Source organism: Sus scrofa, chromosome 8, assembly GCF_000003025.6.
Source record: "Sus scrofa isolate TJ Tabasco breed Duroc chromosome 8, Sscrofa11.1, whole genome shotgun sequence".
Classification (NCBI taxonomy): Eukaryota; Metazoa; Chordata; class Mammalia; order Artiodactyla; family Suidae; genus Sus; species Sus scrofa.
In genome coordinates, this window is record NC_010450.4 from 130171061 (window position 1) to 130193963 (window position 22903).

A 22903-nucleotide genomic window follows, 5' to 3' on the forward strand; every position below is an offset into this window, starting at 1 on the left:
TTTCTCCAAAGAAGACAGATGGATGGCCAACAGGCATATCAAAAAAATGCTCAGTATCACTAGTTGTTAGAGAAATGCAGATCAAAACTACAATGAGGCACCACCTCACACCAGTCAGAATGGCCATCATTAATAAGTCAACAAATAACCAGTGCTGGGGAGGGTGTGGAGAAAAGGGTACCCTCCTCCTTTGTAATGTAAATGTACAGTGCGACAACCACTATGGAAAACAGTGTGTGGAGATAACCTCAGGCACCTAAATGCAGAACTACCGCATGACCCAGCAATTCCACTGCTGGGCATCTATCCAGACAAAACTTTCACTGAAAAAGATACATGCACCCCTGTGTTTATAGCAGCACTATTCACAGTAGCCAAGTCATGGAAACAACCTAAATGTCCCTCAAAGATGAATGGATTAAGAAGATGCGACACACACACACACACACACACACAAAATGGGATATTACTCAGCAATAAAAGAGACAAACTAATGCCATTTGCAGCAATATGGATGTATCTAGAGATTCTCCTATTCAGTGAAGCAAGCCAGAAAGAAAAAGACAAATACCATGTATCACTTACTTATAGAATCTGAAATACGGAACAGATGATCCAATCTAAAACAAAAAAACAGAAACAGATCACGGCCAAGAAGAGCCACCTTGGGGTTCCTGGCAAGGAAAAGAGGAGGGAGTGGGGATGGATGGGCATTTTGGGGGTTTTTTGGAATGCAAACTGTTATGTTTGGAACAGATGGGCAGCGCGATGCTACTGTACAGCGCAGGGAAATGTGTGGAATTGGGTCACTTCCTTGTACAACAGACCTTGACGAAACACTGTAAATCAACTAGACTTTAATAATAATAAATAAATAATGCTAAACCACCAAAACAGAAGATGACGCATGTGGGCATTTTGAAGTCCCTGTTGTGACTCAGCAGATTAAGAACCCTAACAGTATCCATGAAGATGCAGATTCAATCCTTTGCCTTGCTTGGCGGGTTAAGGATCTGGCGTTGCCACAAGCTGCAGGTTAGGTTGCAGAGGCAGCTCGAATCCTGCATTGCTGTGGCTCTGGCATAGGCAGACAGCTACGGCTCCATTTTGACCCCTCGCCTAGGAGCCTCCATATGCCATGGGTGTGGCCCTAAAAAGAACTCCCCCCAAGAATTTGGGCATTTTTCCCAAACAAAAGAGAAATCATTGATAAATGTTAAATCAGGAAAATTGTAACAAAATTTACGTTTAGAAAGTATAAATCTGGCTCCAATGTGGTGAATCGAATCAGGAGAAAACAAACGTGCAAGTAGGAAAACCAGTCAGGAAGCAACTGGGGTTGTCAGAGCGGTCATGAATGGAAGCCTGGAGTGGATAGAGGAGAAGACGTCCTTGGGATCTTTCTTAATGACAGAACTGGAACTTGGTGGGGGATTTGGCGGGAGACGTAAAGGAAAGGGATGACTCCCAGGTTCCTGGTTGGGGGAAGGAACTGGTTGGAGACCATGAACCTGATGGTTTGATCCCCAACCCTGCTGCGCGCCCTGCGAGCTCTCTGCTTGCATTTCACTATCTTCCAACTGGGAATGTTCGTCGAAGGTCACGGTTGGATGTAGGTTTGGCGGTCGGGAGAGAGATCTGGACAGAGAGGAAATTTAAGAGTCATTAGAATATTGATGGAATTTGGTGCGCAAATAAGGTACCGTAATCTTCTCTGTATTATAACAGGAAAACCAAGAGAAGGTAGGCAATTACTGCTTTGTCTGTGTTGCAGTCATAGAGAAATTGTGTATGAGTAGACAAGACAGAACTTGGAAGAGGGCGTGTTGCAGAGGGAACAGCATGTGCAAAGGGAAGGAGGGAAGGAGAGAGCATGCGTGTTTATAAACTTGCAAAAATCTCCGTCTCTCAGAAGGCAGCATGTCCGGGGAAGTGGCAGGACATGGACATGCAGAAATAGTCTGATGCAATTTCTGCAAAGTCAAAGCATTTGGATTATAGACTATAGGAAGTGGAAAGCCATTGAACAGTTTTAATCAGGAAATAAGATCAGATCGATCAGATCGCTCCTACTAAGAGAAAGTGGATTAAAAGGGAGGAGACTTAGGAAAAGCTCTAGTCCTGATGAGAACTGGGAAGGGCCTAAATGAAAGTGCTAGGAAGGAAGTAAATGGATAAAGACCTCAGGATTAGGTACATGGCGAGGAAGCAGAGGCATGCCTTCCAGATCCAACTGGGTAGACTTTTCCTGCCTCTTTCAAAATGAGAAATAAAAGGAGCTTACTTGAGGGCAGGAAAGAGGATGGGTTTTGTTTGGGCCTTCTGGGGTTTAAGATATTTGGGGAAAACATAGAGGGGGTTTCTCTAAGTGCTAAGACTAACATAAAAACATTTTGAACATTTATTGCAGAGTTTGACAGGGCAGATGCAAGCATAGCATCATGTTTACGGATTACGCCTTAGCGAAACGTCAAGGCTGCCTGTGGCCCGTCATTTTTGCAAGATTAGGAAGTGGAAACAAGGCAGCCGTGTTGGTGTCTGTATTTTAACATCCTTGGCAAAATCGATCTTCTCTGTTTGGAAGCAGTTGAAATGGTCCTTTGTCCAATAACATGTGATTCCATTTCTTAAGGTGTCAAAAAGCAGTTACAGTTTTCAAGAAAATTTCTGTTAGATGTTGCCCTTTGAGCCATTGGTTTTCTTTTCAATGAAGCACAGGTCTACTTATTTCCTTATCTGGTGATGCTCAGGTCGGTCACTTGGTTGAGGTGGTGTCTTTGCCAGCTCCCTCCATCAGAGAACAACCTTTCTCCACGTGGAGTTGGCAGGTAACCTTTGACACCAAGTAAGCTTCCTTTCCCCTCATATGATAATGTTGTGAGCATATATTGATCATCCTTATCCGAATCAGGTATTTTGCTCAGTACAGAATGGTCATTTTCTAGTGCTAGCATTCCTTCTGTATTTAGTATTCCTTCTTATCCATATTCCCTTTTCTCTGAAGAAGAGTGTCCCTTCCGTCCATCCCAGTTATCTTTTCCTATCATCATGGACTCATGGACTCCTTTATAGTTCAATGAATTACTAGCCTTTTTAAAAAGTTATTGGGAGTTCCCATTGTGGCACAGCAGAAACAAATCCAACTGGTATCCATGAGGAGGCGGGTTCGATCCCTGGCCTCGCTCAGTGAGTTGGGGACCCAGCGTTGCCGTGAGCTGTGCTGTAGGTCGCCGATGCAGCTGTGGCTCTGGTGTAGGCCGGCAGCTATAGCCACGACTGGATTCTTGACCTGGGAAGGTCCATGTGCTGCAGGTGCGGGCCTAAAAAGACAAAAATAAAAATGTATCGTTTGCTTAAAATGTCTCACACTGGCCAGAGGAGACTTTTCACACTGGCTCCTGTGTACTTTTAACATGTACTCATTCATCTTGAGCTTACTTTTTGCTTTTCTTCTTATGGACCTGGAATGAGCCATTTCTCCAAGGAGACCTGGTTCCTTTTAGCGGAAAATATATTTTTAGAAAGGAATATCAGGTATATTAGATAGGTTTTTAATGTGATTACAACTACATTGATTTCTGACATATAGTTCTCCCAACATTTAGTATGAAAATTTTAAGATAAAATGTAGAAAGAACTTTACAATGAACACATGTATATTGCCGATCAGACTATATAGTTAATGTGTTACTCCATGTATTTTATCATGTAATGATCTATTTGTCCATCCTTTAGCCATCATCCATTCCATCTTATTTTTGGTGTATTTCGATGTAAATTGCGTATATCCATACATTTCACCTCTCAACACTGGAGCGTGCGGTTCATTAGAATTCAATTATTTGCTCTACCTTTTTGATGTAAAATTTCATGCAGTGAAATGCGCGATCTTCAATGTCGTTGACGAATGTTAAAAAATGTATGCATCTGTATATAATCCACACTCTTCTCAAGATGCAGATCATCAGCAACACCTTAGAAAGTTCCTTGATGCCCCCCTCAGTTGAACCCCGTTCCTACCACCCAGGAATAGCTTTTTTCAATTTATTTTTGCGTTAATTAGGTGTTCCCGTTCCAGGACTTCTTTTTAATCTTAGCCGCTATGGAGAATGTATATTGGTATCTTACTTGATTTTAATCTGCATTTTTTTGATGACTAATAGTTTAGGGCACTTTTCATGTGCTTCCTGGTCATTCATGTATGTGTTTATATATATATTTTTGAAGAGTCTATTCACATCTTTTGCCTACTTTGTCTACTGGGTTCTTTTTCTTTTTCTTTTTTTTTTTTTTTTTCTTTTTTTGGTAGGAGTGCCTTATATCCTGATACAAATAATTTGTCAGATATATGTTTTGTGACTGTTTTCTCCTCCCTCAAGTTAACTACTCATTTTCTTAAAATTTAAATTTTTTTTTTTTTTTTTTTTTTTTAGGGCCCCAGGTGCAGCATATGGAAGTTCCCAGGCTAGGGGTCAAATCCAAGCTGGGTTTGCGACCTACACTGCAGCTTGCAGCAACCCAGATTAGCAACTCATTGAGCGAGGCCAGGGATCGAACTTTCATCCTCATGGATACTGGTCAGGTTTGTTTCTACTGAGCCACAAAGGGAGCTCCTAATTAAAAAATTTTAATTTTGGTGATCTGATTTATGACAGTTTTCTTTCTTCCTTTTTTTTTTTTTTTTTTTTTTTTTTGGTCTTTTTGCCTTTTCTAGGGCTGCTCCTGCAGCATTGATTTATGACAATTTTCTTTTGCAGTTAGTACTGTCCTTGTCTTCTCTAAGAAACTTTGTCTACCTCCAAGTTATAAAGATATTCTTCTGTTTCCTTCTAGAAGCTTTGTAGTTTCAACTTTTATTTGTGGGTTTACATAGCACTTGTTTTAGTACTGTCTTAAGATAAAATAATGGAACATACATTTTTCTCTCTTCTTCACTAATATAAGCATTTCCTTAGCTGCATCACAAAAATTTTATATTTTCATTATAATCAGTTTTGAATGACCAATGGATTTAGATGTACAGTATTTAAGTTTCAAAAATTTAGGCGTGTTTCTAGTCTTACTGATATTAATTTCTAGTTTAATTCCACAGTGGTCAGAAAATATACTCTGTATGACTTCAGTCCTTTTTAATATTACTGAGATTTATTTTATGACTTAGATATGATTCATCTTGGTGATTGTAGCATGTACATGTGAAAAAGGATGCTTCTTATAATATTTTATTACAGTATTTTATAAGTATCAGTGAAATCCAAGTGGTGAATTGTGTTGTAGTAATTGTTTTCACCATTGTGTGTCTATATAGATATTCCTGTGACATTTTATCAAATGCTTAGAAAGAGGTATTAATATCTCTAGCGTTTCTTCCATTAATTCTGTCCGTTTTTGCTTCCTTTATTTTGATATTCTGTTTTAAGGCCCATGTGTGTTTATGATTGCTGTGTGTTCCTGATGAATTACCTTTTATCATAAAGATACACTCATCTTTATCCTTGGTAATACTCTGTCTCCAAATCTGCTTGATCTTTTATGCTTCTCATGCTTACTTTTACATCTCTTTTCTGCTACATACTTTCAAATTCTGTGTCTTTATTAGAGTGCGTATCATAGAGACGGCTTATAATTGGATCTTTATTGTCTTTGTCTTTATTCTGATTCATCTCTGCCTTTCAGTAATGCAGTTATTGATATGATTAGACATAAGACCTGCCATTTTATCATTTGTTTTCTGTTTGTTCTTCCAGGTTTTGTTTGTTGTTGTTTGTATGCCTTTTGGGGGGTTATTGAATTTTTTAAAAATTTCATTTTATCTATCGGCTTTTTAGCTATAGCTCTTTGCATCATTATTTAAGTAGTTGTTACAGTATATAGCCTTAACATTTCACAGTCTACACAGTTCATGTTTTACTACTTTACATAAAATGTAAGAACCTTGTAATCTAGATCTGTTTATGTCCTTTCCCTTCTTTGTGCTGTAATTCTCAGGTGTATTATATCTTTATAACTCCACAACATAATGTTTAAATTTTTGCTTTAAAGAGTCCTGTGTTTCAGTTAAATCAAGAGAAACACATTAAAAAAAAAAAAATTATGGCCATACCTGCACTTGCCGAGGTTCACAGGCCAAGGGTTAAATCCAAGCCACAGCTACAGCAACACCAGATCTTTTAACCCCCTGTGCTGGGCCAGGGATCAAACCCGTACCTCTGCAGTGACCAAGGCACTGCAGTCAGATTCTCATCCCACTGTGCCTCGGCGGGACCTCCAAGAGGAACACATTTCTGTATTTACACACATACATAATTACCATTTCTAGTGCTCTTCAGTCCTTTCTGAAGTGGTTAGTTTCTCTTATTTCTTTTCAGCAGAATCTTATTTAGCATTTTTTATGAGGATCTCATTTAGCATTTTTTTATAGTGCAGTTCCGCTGGTGATGAAATATTTTGAAATATTTTGTTTATCTAAAGATGACTTCAGTTAGCTCTCCCTCTTGAAAAATATGTTTGACAAACTGAGTTCTACGTTTATGATTGTTCGATTTTTTTTTTCTTTCAGCCCTTTAAAATTGTCATTCCCTTGTCTTCCATTTTCTTTTTGTTTTATTTTTCTCATAAGTTCTGAATTGTTGTGACATTGTTGCTGTATTCTTAAAATGTCTCTTGTCTCTCTGACTGCTTTTAATATTTCACTTTATCATCGATTTTAATCAGGTTGACTATGATGTGCTTAAGTGGGTTTTCTTTATTTTTATCCTGCTTGAGATTTGCTACAATTTTATTTAACTGCGGATTTTGTCTTTCAACAAACGTGGGAAGTTTTAAACAATTAATTCTTTTAAAGCATTTTTTCTGTCTCGATCTCTCTTACCTCTTTCTGAGGCTCTTAGTAGCTTTATGTTAGACCTTTCAATATTGCCCCACAGGTGCTTTGAGTTCTTCTAATTGGATTATACCTAATGTTTTGTCTTAAAGTTTAGTGATTCTTCTGCTATCTCAAATCTGATGGAACCCTATCTTGTGAATTTTTCTTTCAGGTATACTGTTTTAAATTTATTTATAGCAATTCTATTTGGTGGTTTTATTTTCTAGATTCTCTTTTCCTGCAGATATTTCCTATTTGACCATAATGATCAAGAGCGTATTTTCCTTTAAGCCCTTGAGCTTATGCAATTATAATACACTGGAGCTTTTATAGTTAGAATAGCTACTCAAAGTTCCTTGTTTGCTAAATCCTATAGCTGGATAATCTCAGATCAGACTCCTTCAGTTTCCTTTTTCTTTTTTCCTGTGTCTTCACATGTCTGATAATTTATTATCGTATCCTGGGTATTGTGAGTAATCTTTGTAACATTGCTTGATTTGGGTTTTGTTATATTGGTCTGGATAAAACAAACATCCAAGCTCTTAGTGCTCCGGGGCACAGGAAGGCTATGACGTACCTTACAGAGGATAGATAGATTCCTCAGTATTGTTCAGGCCTGAGTTACAGTGCTGTTGGTTGTGAGTTCAATGTTAATAAATCAACACATATATTAAATGAAGTGTGTTTAAACATAAACATATATAAAACAAGGTTATATATTGATCAGTTGATGAGAATGTGATCAGAGGCCCATTGATAGCTATGAATGACAGAGAAAGCAACATTTCAAGCTTTTTCTCTTTCTTGAAGAAACACTAGGAAACAACCCCACGGCAATGCTCTTTATAAAGGTCAGGAGAGTTAGCACATATGTTTAGATAACTCCTTGTTAAGATATCACAAATAAAAGGATGTTATCTTGATTTAGGCATGATCCAGGGGAAATAGTAAAGAAATATGTTTGGGGTTCTTCCAACATTCACTTCTGCCCATCAAATAAATACTGTCTTGTCCTGCAAGTGACTTCTGGTATCAGAAGAGCCCTTCCTGGTGTCACTCTCCCTGACGGAGATGACCACAACTTTTGTGTCCCATGTCAGTATGGCTTTTTCTTGGTCTACTACTCTGTCTGCCTTTCCGTAGAATACAGGCTCTTTTCAGAATAAGTCTGAGTGGTTTTCATCCTTGTGTCCATAGAGTCAGACTCTTGCCTGGCGTAGACATTGAATAGATGCTTCTTATTTGAATGAATGATTTTTTTTTCTCCCTCTCTAATTCTGTTATCACAGTTTACTCCCATTTTTGGTTCACTTCTTGGTCTTAAATACAACACTATTTGATTCTCTTTTTCAGATTTACATTTTGGGATCTGAGAACACCATGAAAACTTGTCCTTGAACTTGTTCTCTGCTTCATGTTCAGATGTTTACCCTGATGACTTTAATCAGGCCTTTATTTACCCATCCTGTTAACAGGGGCCTCACATTTTTTTATCCTGTTCTCTTCTATTTTTCTAAATGAGGGAAGAGAAAAAGAAAAAACAAACGAACAAACAGTTATTTATGCCCATCATATCCCCGGTCCGCTGTTTCTCTTTGTGACTGTATTATGTTACACAGAATAATAAAGACTGGTAACTAGCCTAGCAGTTCTTAAAACTACCCACACCTCTTAAATGGGATTCTATAAACTGCTAGACCTGCCAAACAATTGAAAACACAGTAGAGTTCAACTAAAAAAAGACTAGTGCTTTTAACTCATAGTAGTCTCATATGCCCAAAAAGCTTGTCTGAGTCCTTTTTACTAAATAGGGCTTTTATGGAAAGTGATCTTGCCAATACCAGCTCTGCCAAGCACTCAGATTAATCAGTGGCCTTTAAATTGATACTAGCTTTAGCTTTCAGCAGCAAAGTCATATGTGATTATTCCAGAGTTCATTTGGCTGGTGTTTAAATCAGATATATTTTCGAATTAAGAGCATAATTCAGGTGGAACCAGTCAGAGTACCTTTGGTTTCAAATAGCAAACACAAGTACAGCTTACTAAAGCAACAAGAGGAGTTTTTTGACTCATATACCACAAACCCTGGAAACGCTGTGACTTCGGTCAGAGCTCTACCGCATAGCTTAATAAAATCTACTAAGCACCCCATTTCTTTCCACCATTTTGAATTCCACAGTGTTGGCTTCATGTTAGGACCAATCCCTTTTATTTCCCCAAGACGGCTGCCAATGGCTTCTGGAGCCACGTGCTACCAATTGAGAACTGCAAAGGTTTTACCTTGTTTGCAAGCTGACACGTTAACCTGCCAGTTTCGTGGCTGCTACTAGAAGACTGAGACTCCTAGGTCTGAGATGAAGCATGCTTAATTACTCCCAGCAGTAGCAATGGCTAGCATTTTTCACCCTAGTTACCCAAAACCCAGTTCCTACAGAGTGATGTAAAGAGGTTCGTTTAGCAGTCGGTTGTGTTACCCGAGAGGTATTCTGAACTCAGGGGACCTGAATCTTTTATAATGGGCAGTAAGCATGACTGCCCTTTGCTCCAGGGGAGAAACTATCTCTGGCTTCCCAAGGCTATGAGGCAACCAGCCTTTGCTTCAGATGCAACGTCTGTCTTATCTTCCAAGGTCGTTCATTTTACAGACACCTTGAAAAGATAGTCCAGAGCAAAAGCAGTCAGTGCCTCTGTTCAAGATATGCAGAAACATAAGAGACCTTTAGAGAATCCTCTGCCGGCACTACCATGTTTGCTGAAATGAGAGAACCTTCTTTCCTAGCCTCCCAGGAGAATTGCTGAGATTGACCTTCCTGAATCTACTGTGACTAGGAGAGTAGAGTGTACTGATTGGCTCAGTTTAGGTCGCATAATTCACCCCTGAGCCAGGAGAGGAGTCACTTTCTTGGGAACCCCAGGGAACACCACTAGAAATTGGGAATAGAGGCAGAGGAGAAAGAGAAATGAGCACTGGGAAGGCAACCTAAAATTGCCTATTCCACACGCGCTATTTATTTATTTATTTTTATTATTATTTTTTTTAATTTTGTCTTTTGTCATTTTTAGGGCCACACCTGTGGCATATGGAGGTTCCCAGGTTAGGAGTCCAATCAGAGCTGTAGCCGCTGGCCTATGCCACAGCCACAGCCATGCCAGATCCAAGCTGCATCTTTGACCTCCACCACAGCTCACGGCAACACCAGATCCTTAACCCACTGAGCAAGGCCAGGGATCGAACCCACAGCCTCATGGTTCCTAGTCAGATTCATTTCCTCTGCACCATGGTGGGAACTCCCACACACGCTTTTTAATGAATATCAAAGTTAGAAAGTGACAGAAGTATGAATGTAATCTAGGGCATTCTGTTATCAACAAAGGTTAATGTTTGGGGGCGTTTCTGTCCAAAAATGTATTCGTATCACAGTAGTCTTTCCTCCTCACCGTAGTCAGAATAGCTATCATAAAATGCTTTGTTCACCACTGAATCCTGAGTAAAAGTCAAACCCTTTAGCCCAGTACACATGCCGTTAACAGTCTGACTCCAGCCCAGTCCTTCAGCCTCGGCTCTGGCCACCACCTCTCTGTTGCCCTCCGCACCCAGTCCTTTCAGGGTTCTTAATTGTACCTTTGTTCCTGCTCCTGTTATCTGAAAGGCCTTCTCTCCTCACCACTTTCTGCCTCAAGTGGAATTAATTGTGTGCTCTGTATACATTCTCAAATAACATTGCATACATTATACATTCTTTACTTAACACGATATTTTCTAGCATTTATCATAATTCCTGTGTGTATATTCATGCAGCCATATGATTCATCTTTGTCTTCCTCACTGTACTGCCAGCTCCAGGGTGCAGAAATCAGGCCTGATGTATTCTCCCTCCTATCCTTAGTGCTCAGTAAATCTCTGTTGCTACTGCATGTTTTTATAAATATAAGAGGCAAGGTGGCAGAATAGTCAAGGTTCTTGGCTCCTTGGTGAGATGACCAGGAACTCACGTCCTAGCTTCATCACTCGCTAGCTGTGTGACCTTGGGCGAGTTTACCTTCTCTGTATCTCTTTTCACACATTGATAAAATGGGAGTCATTGGACCAATTTCGTAGGATTGTTTTTCATTGAAAACGAGGAAATATACATGCAGGGCTTACATATTATGTATCCTGTTTAGTCAGCACCCAGCAGGTAGCTGTTCCTGCAATTGTGCTTATTCCTGGAGGCAGGAGTCTGCGTGTCTGTCTCCCTCCTAGACTCTCCATGGCAGCCAGCATCGTCAATGATGCCAGCACCTAGCCTGCGGCCCAGCATGTCCTAATTGTTCAATAAATGCTTCTTGAATGGCATTGGTGTCAAAAGTGAAGAATGCGGTCTAAAGCTAAATCACTAGATTAATTTGGTGGTAGTGACATGTCATCCCAAGTTCTGAAGTCCTTTATTATGTGCGTTAATGATTCCAATTAATCGCTCTCGCGTCTCTCCTTTTTTATGGTGCTTACTCTATTCCCGGCACTAATGGAACATGAATTATCTCATTTAATTTCCGTCCTGTCTCATGAGGTGTAGGTTCTTAATTATACAGACGAAGCCATGCAGCTGTGGAAAAGTTGGGAGACGTGCCCACAGTCATGTAACCAGCAGCAGGAAAAAAATAAGAGCTCAAAGCCAATTTCTTCCCCAGAGATGAATGTGTTGTAAAATAAAATATTTCCTTATTTTTGTTCATTAACGTATAGTTGACTGGCCATATGGCGCCAGTTTCTACTGTCCAGCAAAGTGACCCCGTCATATGTGTATATACATTCCTTTTCTTAGATTACCTTCCATCATGGTCTGTTCCAAGAGACTGGCTGTAGTTCCCCGTCCTATAGCACTTTATTGGGTTTCCATTCTAAGTGTCATAGTTTGCATCTCCTAACCCCAAACTCACAAACCCCCTCCCCCCTGGGTAACCACAGGTCTGTTCTCCATGTCCGTGAGTCTGTTGCTGTTTTGGAGATAGTGTGCCGTATCAAATAAAATATTTACATTTGTGCCGTATCAAATACAATTTATTTACTTAAATGTATGACAATGAAAATGGTTTGTAATCTGCTGAGAACGGGTATTTTACTAAAACCAGATACCTAGGAATGCCTCGCGGCTTTGTGACATTGAGCAAAGCCCGACAGAGGCCCCCCCCCCCCAAGGGAAAGAGACCCCACTGACTCTAGGCCTTGTAGTTCCCAGGTGGCTGTGTGGACGAGGGTTCATTAGTTTCAGAGTTTGGCAGAAAGAGTGCAAAACATTCCATCAGCTTTCCTTGTTTATAGTAAGGACTAGGTTGAAAGAAAGCTTGGACCACAAATAGCGTTTTTTTATCCCTTTAATCATTTGTTGGCAGCCTTGCTCATAACGCACCCTGACAGATACACACAGGCAGACGTGTGCTGCCCTGCTCACCAAAACGGCACCTTCACGAGAGCTTTAAACGTGAGTCCTGCACAGTTTTTGATGTGGGGGGTGCTCTTTCCTCCCCTGAAAATTGTACCTTTCCTTATGGATTTATCATAGAAATGCAAACAGATCACCAGATAACAGCGGTAGTCACTGTTCACAGACTTAAAAGAATGATTTCTCAACGTTTACCAGAGAAAGAAGCTCAGCCATGGCTGAAGAGCATGCCAAGTCTCACAGCCTGGAATCCTCCAAATACTTCTCTTTCCCTGGAGAGGTAACTCTCTTTTTAAAAAAAACAAAACAAAACAAAAAAAACCTAGGCCGCATTATGCCTCCCCTGCCCATAGGTAACGCTTAGAAGAATAAGATAATATTTTTAAGAATTCACACATGACTTTGTCAAAAGATGTTTTCATGTTTGCTTCATTTTTTTGGTGAACTCATTTTGATTAGTTCTCAGAAATGGAAATATAACTACTTTCTGAAACTCTTATTTTTTTTTCTATTCAATATAAAGATCTTGTAGGGGCAAATTGATGATAGTTTTATAATACATCATTTATAAGCAAATCTAGCTGATTCATCAACTGTGTTTTGAGGAGGGAGAATAACCAGCCAAATAATTTATAAATAAGTTTTTCATAAGAAAATTTTATATATGAACCCTTCACTGACCGCCTCTTCTCTGTCAAAGAGTTCTAGGCAGAGGAGACAGCAATGAAAAAGACAAATACTCAGGCATCCGTCAGTCTGATAAGGCTGATGGCAGGTCAGGTAAATAAGCCCTTACAGCATGAGAATAAAGAATCTAGTATCTGCCTCCTTAAAATCCCAGCCCTCTCGAAAACCAATAGGCTGCTGACGCCTTGCTTCCCCCAGCAGCTGAACAGAGCCCCACAATTAAGCTGATATTTCACTTAATTCTTTGTATAGAGATATGGTTGACATATAGCACTGCTAGGTATACAGCATAATGATCTGAGGTGTATGCAGTTGACCTTGAACTTCGCAGGTTGGAACTGCTCAGGTTCACCAATATGTGGATTTTTTTCAGTAAATAAGTACTCCATACCGTTCCATATGACCCATGGTTAATCACTGATACGGAACCGCAGATATGAAAAGCCCGTGGTAAAGTCAAACTCACATTTTCATAAGCATCCCTCACCCTGGCAATGTGCAAGGGTCGGCCGTATAGGTTTTAAAATGATAACCTCAACATATTTAGTTCATATCCATCCCCACACAGAGTTAAACATTTTTTAAATTGTTCTTATGACGAAAACTTTTGAGATCTACCTTTTTTGGCAACATTCAAACGCACAGCGCAATATCATTCACTGTCGTCACTGTGCTGTCAGCCTCGGCACTGACGTAGCACGTGCTTGGAGGTTTGTATCATTTGACCACCTTCACCGGTTTTACCTTCTTCACCCACCTCCTACCACCTGTGTCGGGCAACCACTCTTCTGCTTTCTCTGTCTATGGGTTCTCTTTTCTTTTCTTTTTCTTTTTTTTTAGATTCCAGATGTAAATGAGACCATACAGTATTTGTCTTTCTCTTCCTGACTTCACTTGGCAGAAGGCTCTCAAGGTCCATCCATGTTGGTGCACATGGCAGAATTTCCTTTTTCGTGGCTGAATAACATTTCACTGTGTGTGCACGTGTGTGTGTGTATCACATTTTATTTATGCATTCATTTGTCTGGACACTTAGATGGTTTCCTTGTTTTAGCTATTAGTGCTACAATGAACATGGGTTTGCAGATATCTTTTTGAGACAGTGATTTCATTTTTTTCTTTTTTTTTTTTTTTTTTTTTTTTTGGTCTTTTGTCTTTTTGTTGTTGTTGTTGTTGTTGCTATTTCTTGGGCCACTCCCACGGCACATGGAGGTTCCCAGGCTAGGGGTCAAATCGGAGCTGTAGCCACCAGCCTACACCAGAACCACAGCCACACGGGATCCGAGCTGAGTCTGCAACCTACACCACAGCTCACAGCAACGCCAGATCGTTAACCCACTGAGCAAGGGCAGGGACCGAACCCACAACCTCATGGTTCCTAGTCGGATTCGTTAACCACTGCGCCACGACGGGAACTCCGTGATTTCATTTTTTTCGATGAATACCCAGCTGTGGAATTGCTGGATCATAGAGTAGTTCGATTTTTAATATTCTGAGGACCCTCCCTGCTGTTTTCCATAGTGACTGCACCAATTTACGTTCCCACCAACAGTGCATAGGGATCCCCTTTCTCCACATTCTTGGCAACACTTATTCCTTGTCTTTTGATGATAGCTATTCTAATAGGTGTTGAGATACTCTCTCAGTTGTGATTTGGATTTGTATTTCCCTGATGATCATTGATGCTGAGCACTTCTTCAAGTACCTGTTGGCCATCTGTCTGTATTTGGGAAAACGCAGCTCCTCTGCCCATTTTCTAATTGGATTTTTTTATTGAGCTATATGAGTTATGTAGTTTAGATACTAACCCCTTGTTAGATACACACGTTGCAAATATTTTTTTTCCTATCCAGTACGTTACTTTTTCATTTCATTGATTTTCTGTGCTATGCAGAAGCGTTTTAGTTTGATATAGTCCTGCTTGTCTATTTTTACTTTTGACATAAAATCCAGAAACCACTTTCAAGGCCATTGTTAAGGTGCTTACCTCCTATGTTCTCTCCTGGGAGTTTTTTGGTTTCATGTCTTACTTTCACGTCTTTGATCTGTTTTGAATTTATTTTTGTGTGTGGTATAAGATAGTAATCCAGTTGACTTCCTTTCTGTGTGGCTATCCAGTTTTCCCAGCAGCGTGTATTAAAAATATTGTTTTTTCCCATTGTATATTCTTATCTCCTTTGCCGTAAGTGAATTGACCAGATATACATGGGTCCATTTCTGAGCTCTCTATCCTGTTCCATTGATCTATGTGTCTGTTTTATGCCAATACTGTGCTGTTTTGTCTACTATAGCTTTGTAATATAGTTTGGGGCCTGGAAGTGTGATGCTCAGAATTTATTGCTCCTGTTTAGTAAACAAACCTCAGTTCTGAAAAGCAAAATTTAATAAACATTTATGAGCAAAAGCAAAGGCTTCTTTCTAGTTTATCTAATTTAAATTTTTTCTGATTTAGAGGATTTTTAAAAAAATTTTTAAGCTAGAAATACCTACCTACCTTTAAAAAAAATATCAAAGCTAAACATTCCTTATCTGGTATTTAGTTATTTCATCATTTCTTCTTATGAAAATAACAAATTTAATGAGCATGAAGGAAGAGCAAAAAGCTTTGTCCTCTTTGATGCAGATGACAAGTGGCGGACAGAAAAGGTCAAGGATATTGAGACGGTCTAATGGACTTTATTTAGAAAGTCTAAATGTTAAAAATTAACTTTTCTGCTTTCATCCTGCTGTCACAATTTTCCTTCATCATTGAGCCTTAAATATAATTTTCCGTCCTGTTCTAATCTCCTCCCAAAGTACTTGATGATGAAAAGAACAGACTTTTTCAGTGTTGCCATTTCAAAACGCAAGCACAGCAATGACCCATGCTTAGGGTGACTCATAAGACCAAAACGTAAACGTTTCCTGCACTTACACTTTTAAAAATTATGTGTTAATAATGCTATTTCATAATAGTATACTAAATTATTGTTATTAAACATTTTCTGGCAGTTGGATCAGACACACACCATGAGGAAATATATAATAATCAGGAAACACTTCACCTACACAAAGGAAAGGGAGCTACGAATTTTGGAGACATACTGAGTCCTTCCTGCTCAGGATTCGCCCTTTGAGTCCTTTGTTTCAGTCCTGCAGGGCAGACAAGTCCTACCCCACACTCGCCCATGGGCCAGAGGGCACTGTTGTGTCCACGCAGTGACAGATGTATATGGATGAATATTAAAGCACATGTTATTTTTTATCTCTTTTATTCTGAGTCACATCAGTGTATCAGGGTAAATCAGAGGCTGATATCGCCAACATGGGTTTTTCTGGTGCGGAATTCTTGAAGATGTGAGACCATCTTAAAATCTTTGTTGCATTGACTGGCAGAATTTGGTTTCTTGGCCTTTAAAATGCATTCGAGTATTTTTTTTTAATTGAAATATAGTTGATTTACAATGTTGTGGTAGTTTCAGGTGTACAGCAAGGTGATTCTGTTTTTTATAAATACATTCTTCTTCAGATTCTTTCCCCTTATAGGTTATTACCAAATACTCGATATAGTTCCCCGTGCTATACAGTAGATCCTTGTTGGTTATCTGTTTTATATAGAGTAGTGTGTATATGTTCTTCCTAAACTCCTAATTTCTCACTCTTCCCCCACTTCCCCTTTGGTAACCGTAAATTTGTTTCATGTATGTTTTAAGTATGTTGATGTTCCAGATGGTACTAAAGATATATGTTAGTATCTTTATACATTTTTATTTGTTAATCGAGCTCACATAACTTTATATACATCATAAAATTATTTCACAGTCTTATAAAAACTTTATAGGTATTTTAATGGCTGAATATTCTTTCATCATAGAGGTGAGCCATAGTTGCCAGTTATGGTAATTTGGCTACTGAGACTGGTTACTTTGGGGGCCTTTTATAAATAAAAGCATGGTGAACATTTTTTCCATATGGTTGCTTCATGTCTGATTTTTTTCACCTAAGATTATATTGCTAGCATAGTCCCATGAGTGCCAGAGAGATAAAGAAAATTTTAACTATTAATGCCCCCCAAAAAAGAATGGGTTGCATTATGAGACATAACATGACTTTTATCCAAAAGTGCCCTTTCTTCTTGCAAGTCTAACCTTTAACCTGGGACCAAATGCAGAGAGTAGGGGTAAGCACAGGTGCAGAGGCCTCTCTGGGTTTTACCTTTGGCTCTGCCTCTGTCCTCACTGAACAGATAACTCAGACTATGCCTCCGTTGCCTCAGCTGTGAAATGGTAATAATATTAATAGTCTCTGCTTCTTCAGATTGTTGTGAGATTCAAAAGGGTTCATTTATCCAAGGTAAATCTCTTGAAACCCTTCCCAGCACAGAGTAAATGCTCACTAAATGTTTGCTTGTAACAGTAAGCAGCATCTAAGAGACTGTTTTTTAATTTTACATTTTCAAAGGTTATTCCTTGGTTTCTACTCCCCTGGCATTGCAAGTTATGTCAAAGTACTTCTTTTTTTTTTTTTAAGTTTTACTGAAGTATAGTTGATGGACAAAGTTGTGATAATTTCTGCTGTACAACAAAGTGATTCAGTTATACGTGTACACATATTAATTCTCTTGCAGATTTTTTCCCACGTAGATTATCACAGAGTCTCAAACGACTTTCTTAAACTCTTCCATACCTGCAAATACATGCATTGAATGTGCTGTACGATGCCTAGATTTATTAGTATTTGAGATGTACACATAAATCACACAGCATGTGCCTGGATGCTTATCTTGAACAGCCGATGGCAGAATTCTCAGCAAAAAAAAAAAAATGTTTTTTGTGAATGGTTGGGGGTCTTTTACCATTTTCACCTTCAAGTACAGAAGTTATCATGAAGATCCCCCACATAAAGGAGCAACATGTGGTGTGACCCCAGGGGCATCTCCAGGGGAACGAGGAAGCTGTCTACCCGTCAGGATCCCAACCCTTGGCCATTTTCCTACCACAGCCACAGGTTGCAAGGAGGCTCTGGGGGGGGTCCCCCCAAGACACTCACCCTGTTTGTTACAGAAAGGCTTGTTCTTTGTATTACAGTTCGTCCTCGCCCCACAGAGCTTGGCAGAACCTCATGGAGTCACTAGCAACTCTTGCGTAAACTAGGCAGGCCCGCGTGGCCTCCTCCTTGGCCCGCTAATCTCAGAGCTGATCTTGGCCTCAAATCGTAACACGCCAATGGCAAGACGGGAGAACTTTGCTAGAACCACAAGAAAAGTGTGTAGAGAGGAGCTGACTCCGTACAGATTTCTTACCATTCCCTCTAAATAAAGCAGGATTTCTCCACCTCAGCTCTGCTGACCGTTTGGACCAGCTAGCTCTTTCTCACGGCAGGCTGTCCCACACGTGGGAGAGTTTTTAGTCACATCCCCGGCCTCTGCTCCCTAGATTCCATGATCCCATAGCCTCGCCCGGTGTTGACAACCAACAGTGTCTCAGACAAAATCAGGTCCAGGTGAAAACCACTGTTCTAAGGCCACAGGGCAGTAACCGGTCCCTTTGTATCCTTGGCCTTGGTCTTTTTCTCCCCAGAGTGTTGGCCTTGGCCTTGGTCTTACTCCCTAGAGTGTTCTGTGATGAAAGGGGCCTTGAACGACATTCCGGAGTCCACCACTGAACTGTGTACAATCTGAAACCAACACCCAGAAGCAGCAAAATAAAACTAGTCCTCTACCAGCGTCACGAGGCCAAGGCTTAAGCACTGTGTTCCTCAAAAGCGCAGTTCTAGCTAAAGAGCGAGAACTGCATCTTCCAGAAGACATCATTAATGACCTTTAAAAATGTGCAGTCCTTATACAAGTGTTTTTATGTTACACAGGTCTAGCAACTCAGAGTTCCTGAGCTACTTGTTTTCTATCAATTTTGTTCTCTTATGAACTTCAGGTGGTATTTCCATGTTCTGTGCACAGGCTCAATTCCTTGCACTCCTTTGGTGGCAATAATGAATTGACGTTTCAAAGTTAATGGTTAATGACAATCATGTCTGTTATTTCTGCAGAAATTAAAACAGGAAATATATTTAGATAAATGTAGCCGATGTAGTTGCTGGCATATGAAGCTTATCGTGGCATTGTGGAATCTATTTTACTGTAAACTGGCCAGATGGGATAAGTTGAACGTTACCTTTTTTTACCTTAGAATATTTTTTACATACATTGTTGAATCAAACTTCGATCCAAAATTATCACTGAATCTGGAATGCCGTATCTTTAACACTAAGAATTATTGCCAAACAACTGCTCTTGTATTTGTTTTAATGTTGAAAGAAAATTAAGTATGAATGTGAGTTTTTTTTTTTTATTTAACTAGTTGGAAATCTTACTGCTATTTAAGTGTTTTTAAATTGATTTTTCGTGTGTGTTATGAAAAAATCACATGCAAAAGGAGCCCCTTTATGAACTATATAACACTGCATTTTATACTTAGCATGTTTTCTTGCTGTTTGAGTATTTATTTTAGAAGTATTCTTGGCAAATATAGCTATGAACTATAGTTAGCTTGTAATTTTTTTTAAATTGCCCTTTGTCTTTCATGAGCTAATGCATGTTCCACATAGAAATGCAATTGAGCAATTACTTGGTAATCATCAGATTTGGGCATATTTTACATAACACAAACGTTAATAAAAGCTTTTATTTAGTGTTTATGTTAAATGTAACTCTTTGCTAGATTGTTTTCATGTAATCCTCATAGTGGTACGCATTTATTAACTGTTTATGTTCATAATTGTCCCTGAATTACTTTTTTTTTTTTTTTTTTTTTTTTTACAATTGTCCATTGTTCCAGCCTCTTGATCAATGTCTTGGGAATATCTTGTAGTTGAAAAGTGTTTGTCTGACAACAAGTATTAATGGGTTCAAAACTCTCCTGGTCTTTTTGGTAAAAATGTTGAAATAATAAGATAAAGAAGAAGAAGAGAAGGAAGGGGTAGAAGGGATGGGCGATCTGGTTGAGGCCACATGACCTAGAAACTTGAAACAAGTAAGATTACAGAATCAGATGGCATGTAATCAAGTGGAGATTATGTGGTGGTGAGTTACAGGAATTCAGAGTTGGGAAAGGTTATTTAGACCTGAGGGTAGTTGATGAAGCTCTGTGGGCAGTGGATTCTTATCTCAGCCTCAAAGGAAGTTAGAATTTGGTTTGGTTGGTGATTGGCTGGTGATCAAGAGATGACATTCTAGGTGAAAGGACAAGCAAGAGAAAAGTCCTTGCAATGAGAAAAAGCTTCCAATATAATAAATACAATTAATCCAAGGGTTCGACATGTTCCTGCAGTTTGGACACGATTTTTACACATTTTTAGGAAAAGAATATGGCTTGTATTCCCATTCCTTCTGACCTAAAATAAGAAGCATGAGGGTGTTTCTGGGGTCGGAGGGACCTGAAACATGAGAAATCTGTGTACCTAGTATTCATTTAGCACTTGTGTTGCCCATGATTCCAGAGCTAAAAGGAAAATAAAAAGGTGGTGTTTTTCCATTTATTTCCTTGATTACAAATTCATTATACCATACTTTTCTTTACAAAAGAGGATTACAATAGAAACACAAACCTGTGTGTAATTTGCTTGTTGGCAGTAAATATTTCTGGACACCTTTCTAACACTGGCATTCCTTTTTGTTTTTCTTTTTAGGGTCACACCTCTGGCATACGGAAGTTCCCTGGCTAAGGGTCATATCCGAGCTGAAGCTGCTGGCCTACACCACAGCCACAGCAATACCAGATCTGAGCCTCATCTGCGCCCTACACTGAAGCTCACAGCAGCATGGATCGTTAACCCACTGAGTGAAGCCAGGGATCAAAACTGCATCCTCGTGAATACTTAACCCACTGAACCACAGTGGGAACTCCTAATATTGGCATTCTTTATTTCACTGGTTCTCCGCCTTTTTTTTTTTTTTTTTCTCGTGCCTCTTTCCTTCATTCTAAGTTGCAATCTGATACTCTCATCCGCTCTTATTACATAAAATAATTATTCTAAGGAGAAGACCTGGGAAAGATAGGTGTGAGAATCCAGGCGAGGCATGTGGACCGTATATGGTTTGAAAGTTCCCCTTAGACATATTGAGATTGCGCCTATTGCTACGTAAGAATTGTTATATATGCATTTTAAATTCTATACCTCTGTTGATGTTTTTCTGGAGTGTGAGTCATAATTAGATTAGTAATGAATTAGAACAAATTATCTTCAATAATGTGATTGAAAAGATGGTTTTTTTTTTTTTAATTCCTCATTTGTTTTACTTTTTAGATCCCCAAATCCAGGAGCGAGGGATCTCTTCGGGTCCACAGAGTACCACATCCAGAACTGTCTGAGAGCCTTCCTCAGGTCAGCCTGCGCCTGAGTCAGAGAAAACCCTGCTGGGATAACATGAATTCATCAGAGGATGCTAATGTGGCCACGTTGCTATCCAGGTTGGCATGTTTCCTGTGTTTACACGCTAAGTACTGCATTGTCTGTGCTGGTGTATAGGTCTGCATATGTCGGCATGTTTGCACGTATCCACCACTGAGGTCATCAGGATACAGAGCAGTGAATCTCTTTAAACTTCGTTCTAACATCTGAAGATTTTCTGACTGATAGTTCTTATCACAGGAGCATCCCTGGTTTGTTCAATTTTATTTCCTGGATCAAGACAGATTACTTAGTCAGTTGGACTATGCTCAACTCACATTAAAAGTTGGAAGTGTTATTTTTTTTGGATGCTTCCTCCTAGTATGTTCGGTGGCCAATAGCATCTGCAATTAACGTGGACCTCACAGTTGTTACCAGAACCAAGTCTCACGAACAGATTTTGAATGTCGCCTTGTAACCATTACATTGCACATTATACCTGAGAGCAAACTTCTTTAACGTACTTGAAGAAAAAAGCAAACAATCTTAAAATGCATAAAAGGGGGTCTGAATCTTATTTACTCCTAACATAAAGAATTTTCCCTTTTAAAAGTTTTTCATCTTTTATTATAACTTAAAACCTATTTCTATATTGTTTAAAAGTCATTGCAAGTGTAAGAGAGCTCTAAAGAATGGAGAGATTTTTAAGACATAATAACATGGCTAAAGAGCTTACCACTCTGGGTTGTTCTATGGAAGAGATTGGGGATGTAGCAAACAAGGTCATGCAAAGAATTAATGAGAAAAAAGGCTGGGAAGGTGGAAGGAGGCCAGGCCATCAAGGACCGTGAATGCCAGCCTGAAGTTCTTTTGCATTCAGTCTTGTCTTCACTAAATGTAGGGTTAGCACTCAAACTCTGGTTCTAGGAAGTGCTTTAGGACAAAGGATGCAGCAGTGAACAAAACCAGCCAGGCCCTGGTGTGTATGCACCTTACGTTCTGGAGCGGGAGGCAATAGCAAGGCACGTAGAAAAAAGCCTGTGAAGAAGGTCACTTTGACTCAACTCTAGTAAATGGGGGTATTGAGAAACGAAAACAGGAGTTCCCGTCGTGGCGCAGTGGTTAACGAACCCGACTAGGAACCATGAGGTTGCAGGTTTGATCCCTGGCCTCGCTCAGTGCGTTAAGGATCCGGCGTTGCCATGAGCTGTGGTGTAGGTCGCAGACACGGCTCAGATCCTGCGTTGCTGTGGCTGTGACATGAGCTAGTGGCTACAGCTCCTATTAGACCCCTAGCCTGGGAACCTCCATATGCTGCAGGTGCAGCCCTAGAAAAGACCAAAAAACAAGACAGACAGACAAACAAACAAAAAGAAATGAAAACAGGTTGATATAATAGACTGATCCAAAGACCATTTTAGTTTGCACAGGCAGGGGCAGCCTGAATTGAGGCAAGAAGACAGGGAGAAGAGAGACTTTGAAGGTCAACGTAAGAGCATTTCTGTGCAGAAGAGCTGAAGGAGGGAAGCTTGGCTTCTTCCTCCAGGTAACGGGAAGCCAGGGA

At 39.7% G+C, this 22903-nt stretch overlaps 1 protein-coding gene across 1 annotated transcript in view; it reads left to right on the forward strand.

The window, feature by feature from the left end:
• The window catches only part of FAM13A (family with sequence similarity 13 member A), a 306151-nt gene that overhangs the window by 149480 nt on the left and 133768 nt on the right, over nucleotides 1-22903 (forward strand). The window contains 1 exon segment of the mRNA XM_021100748.1: nucleotides 21256-21419. Within this exon segment, the coding sequence (XP_020956407.1) occupies nucleotides 21256-21419 (164 nt within the window).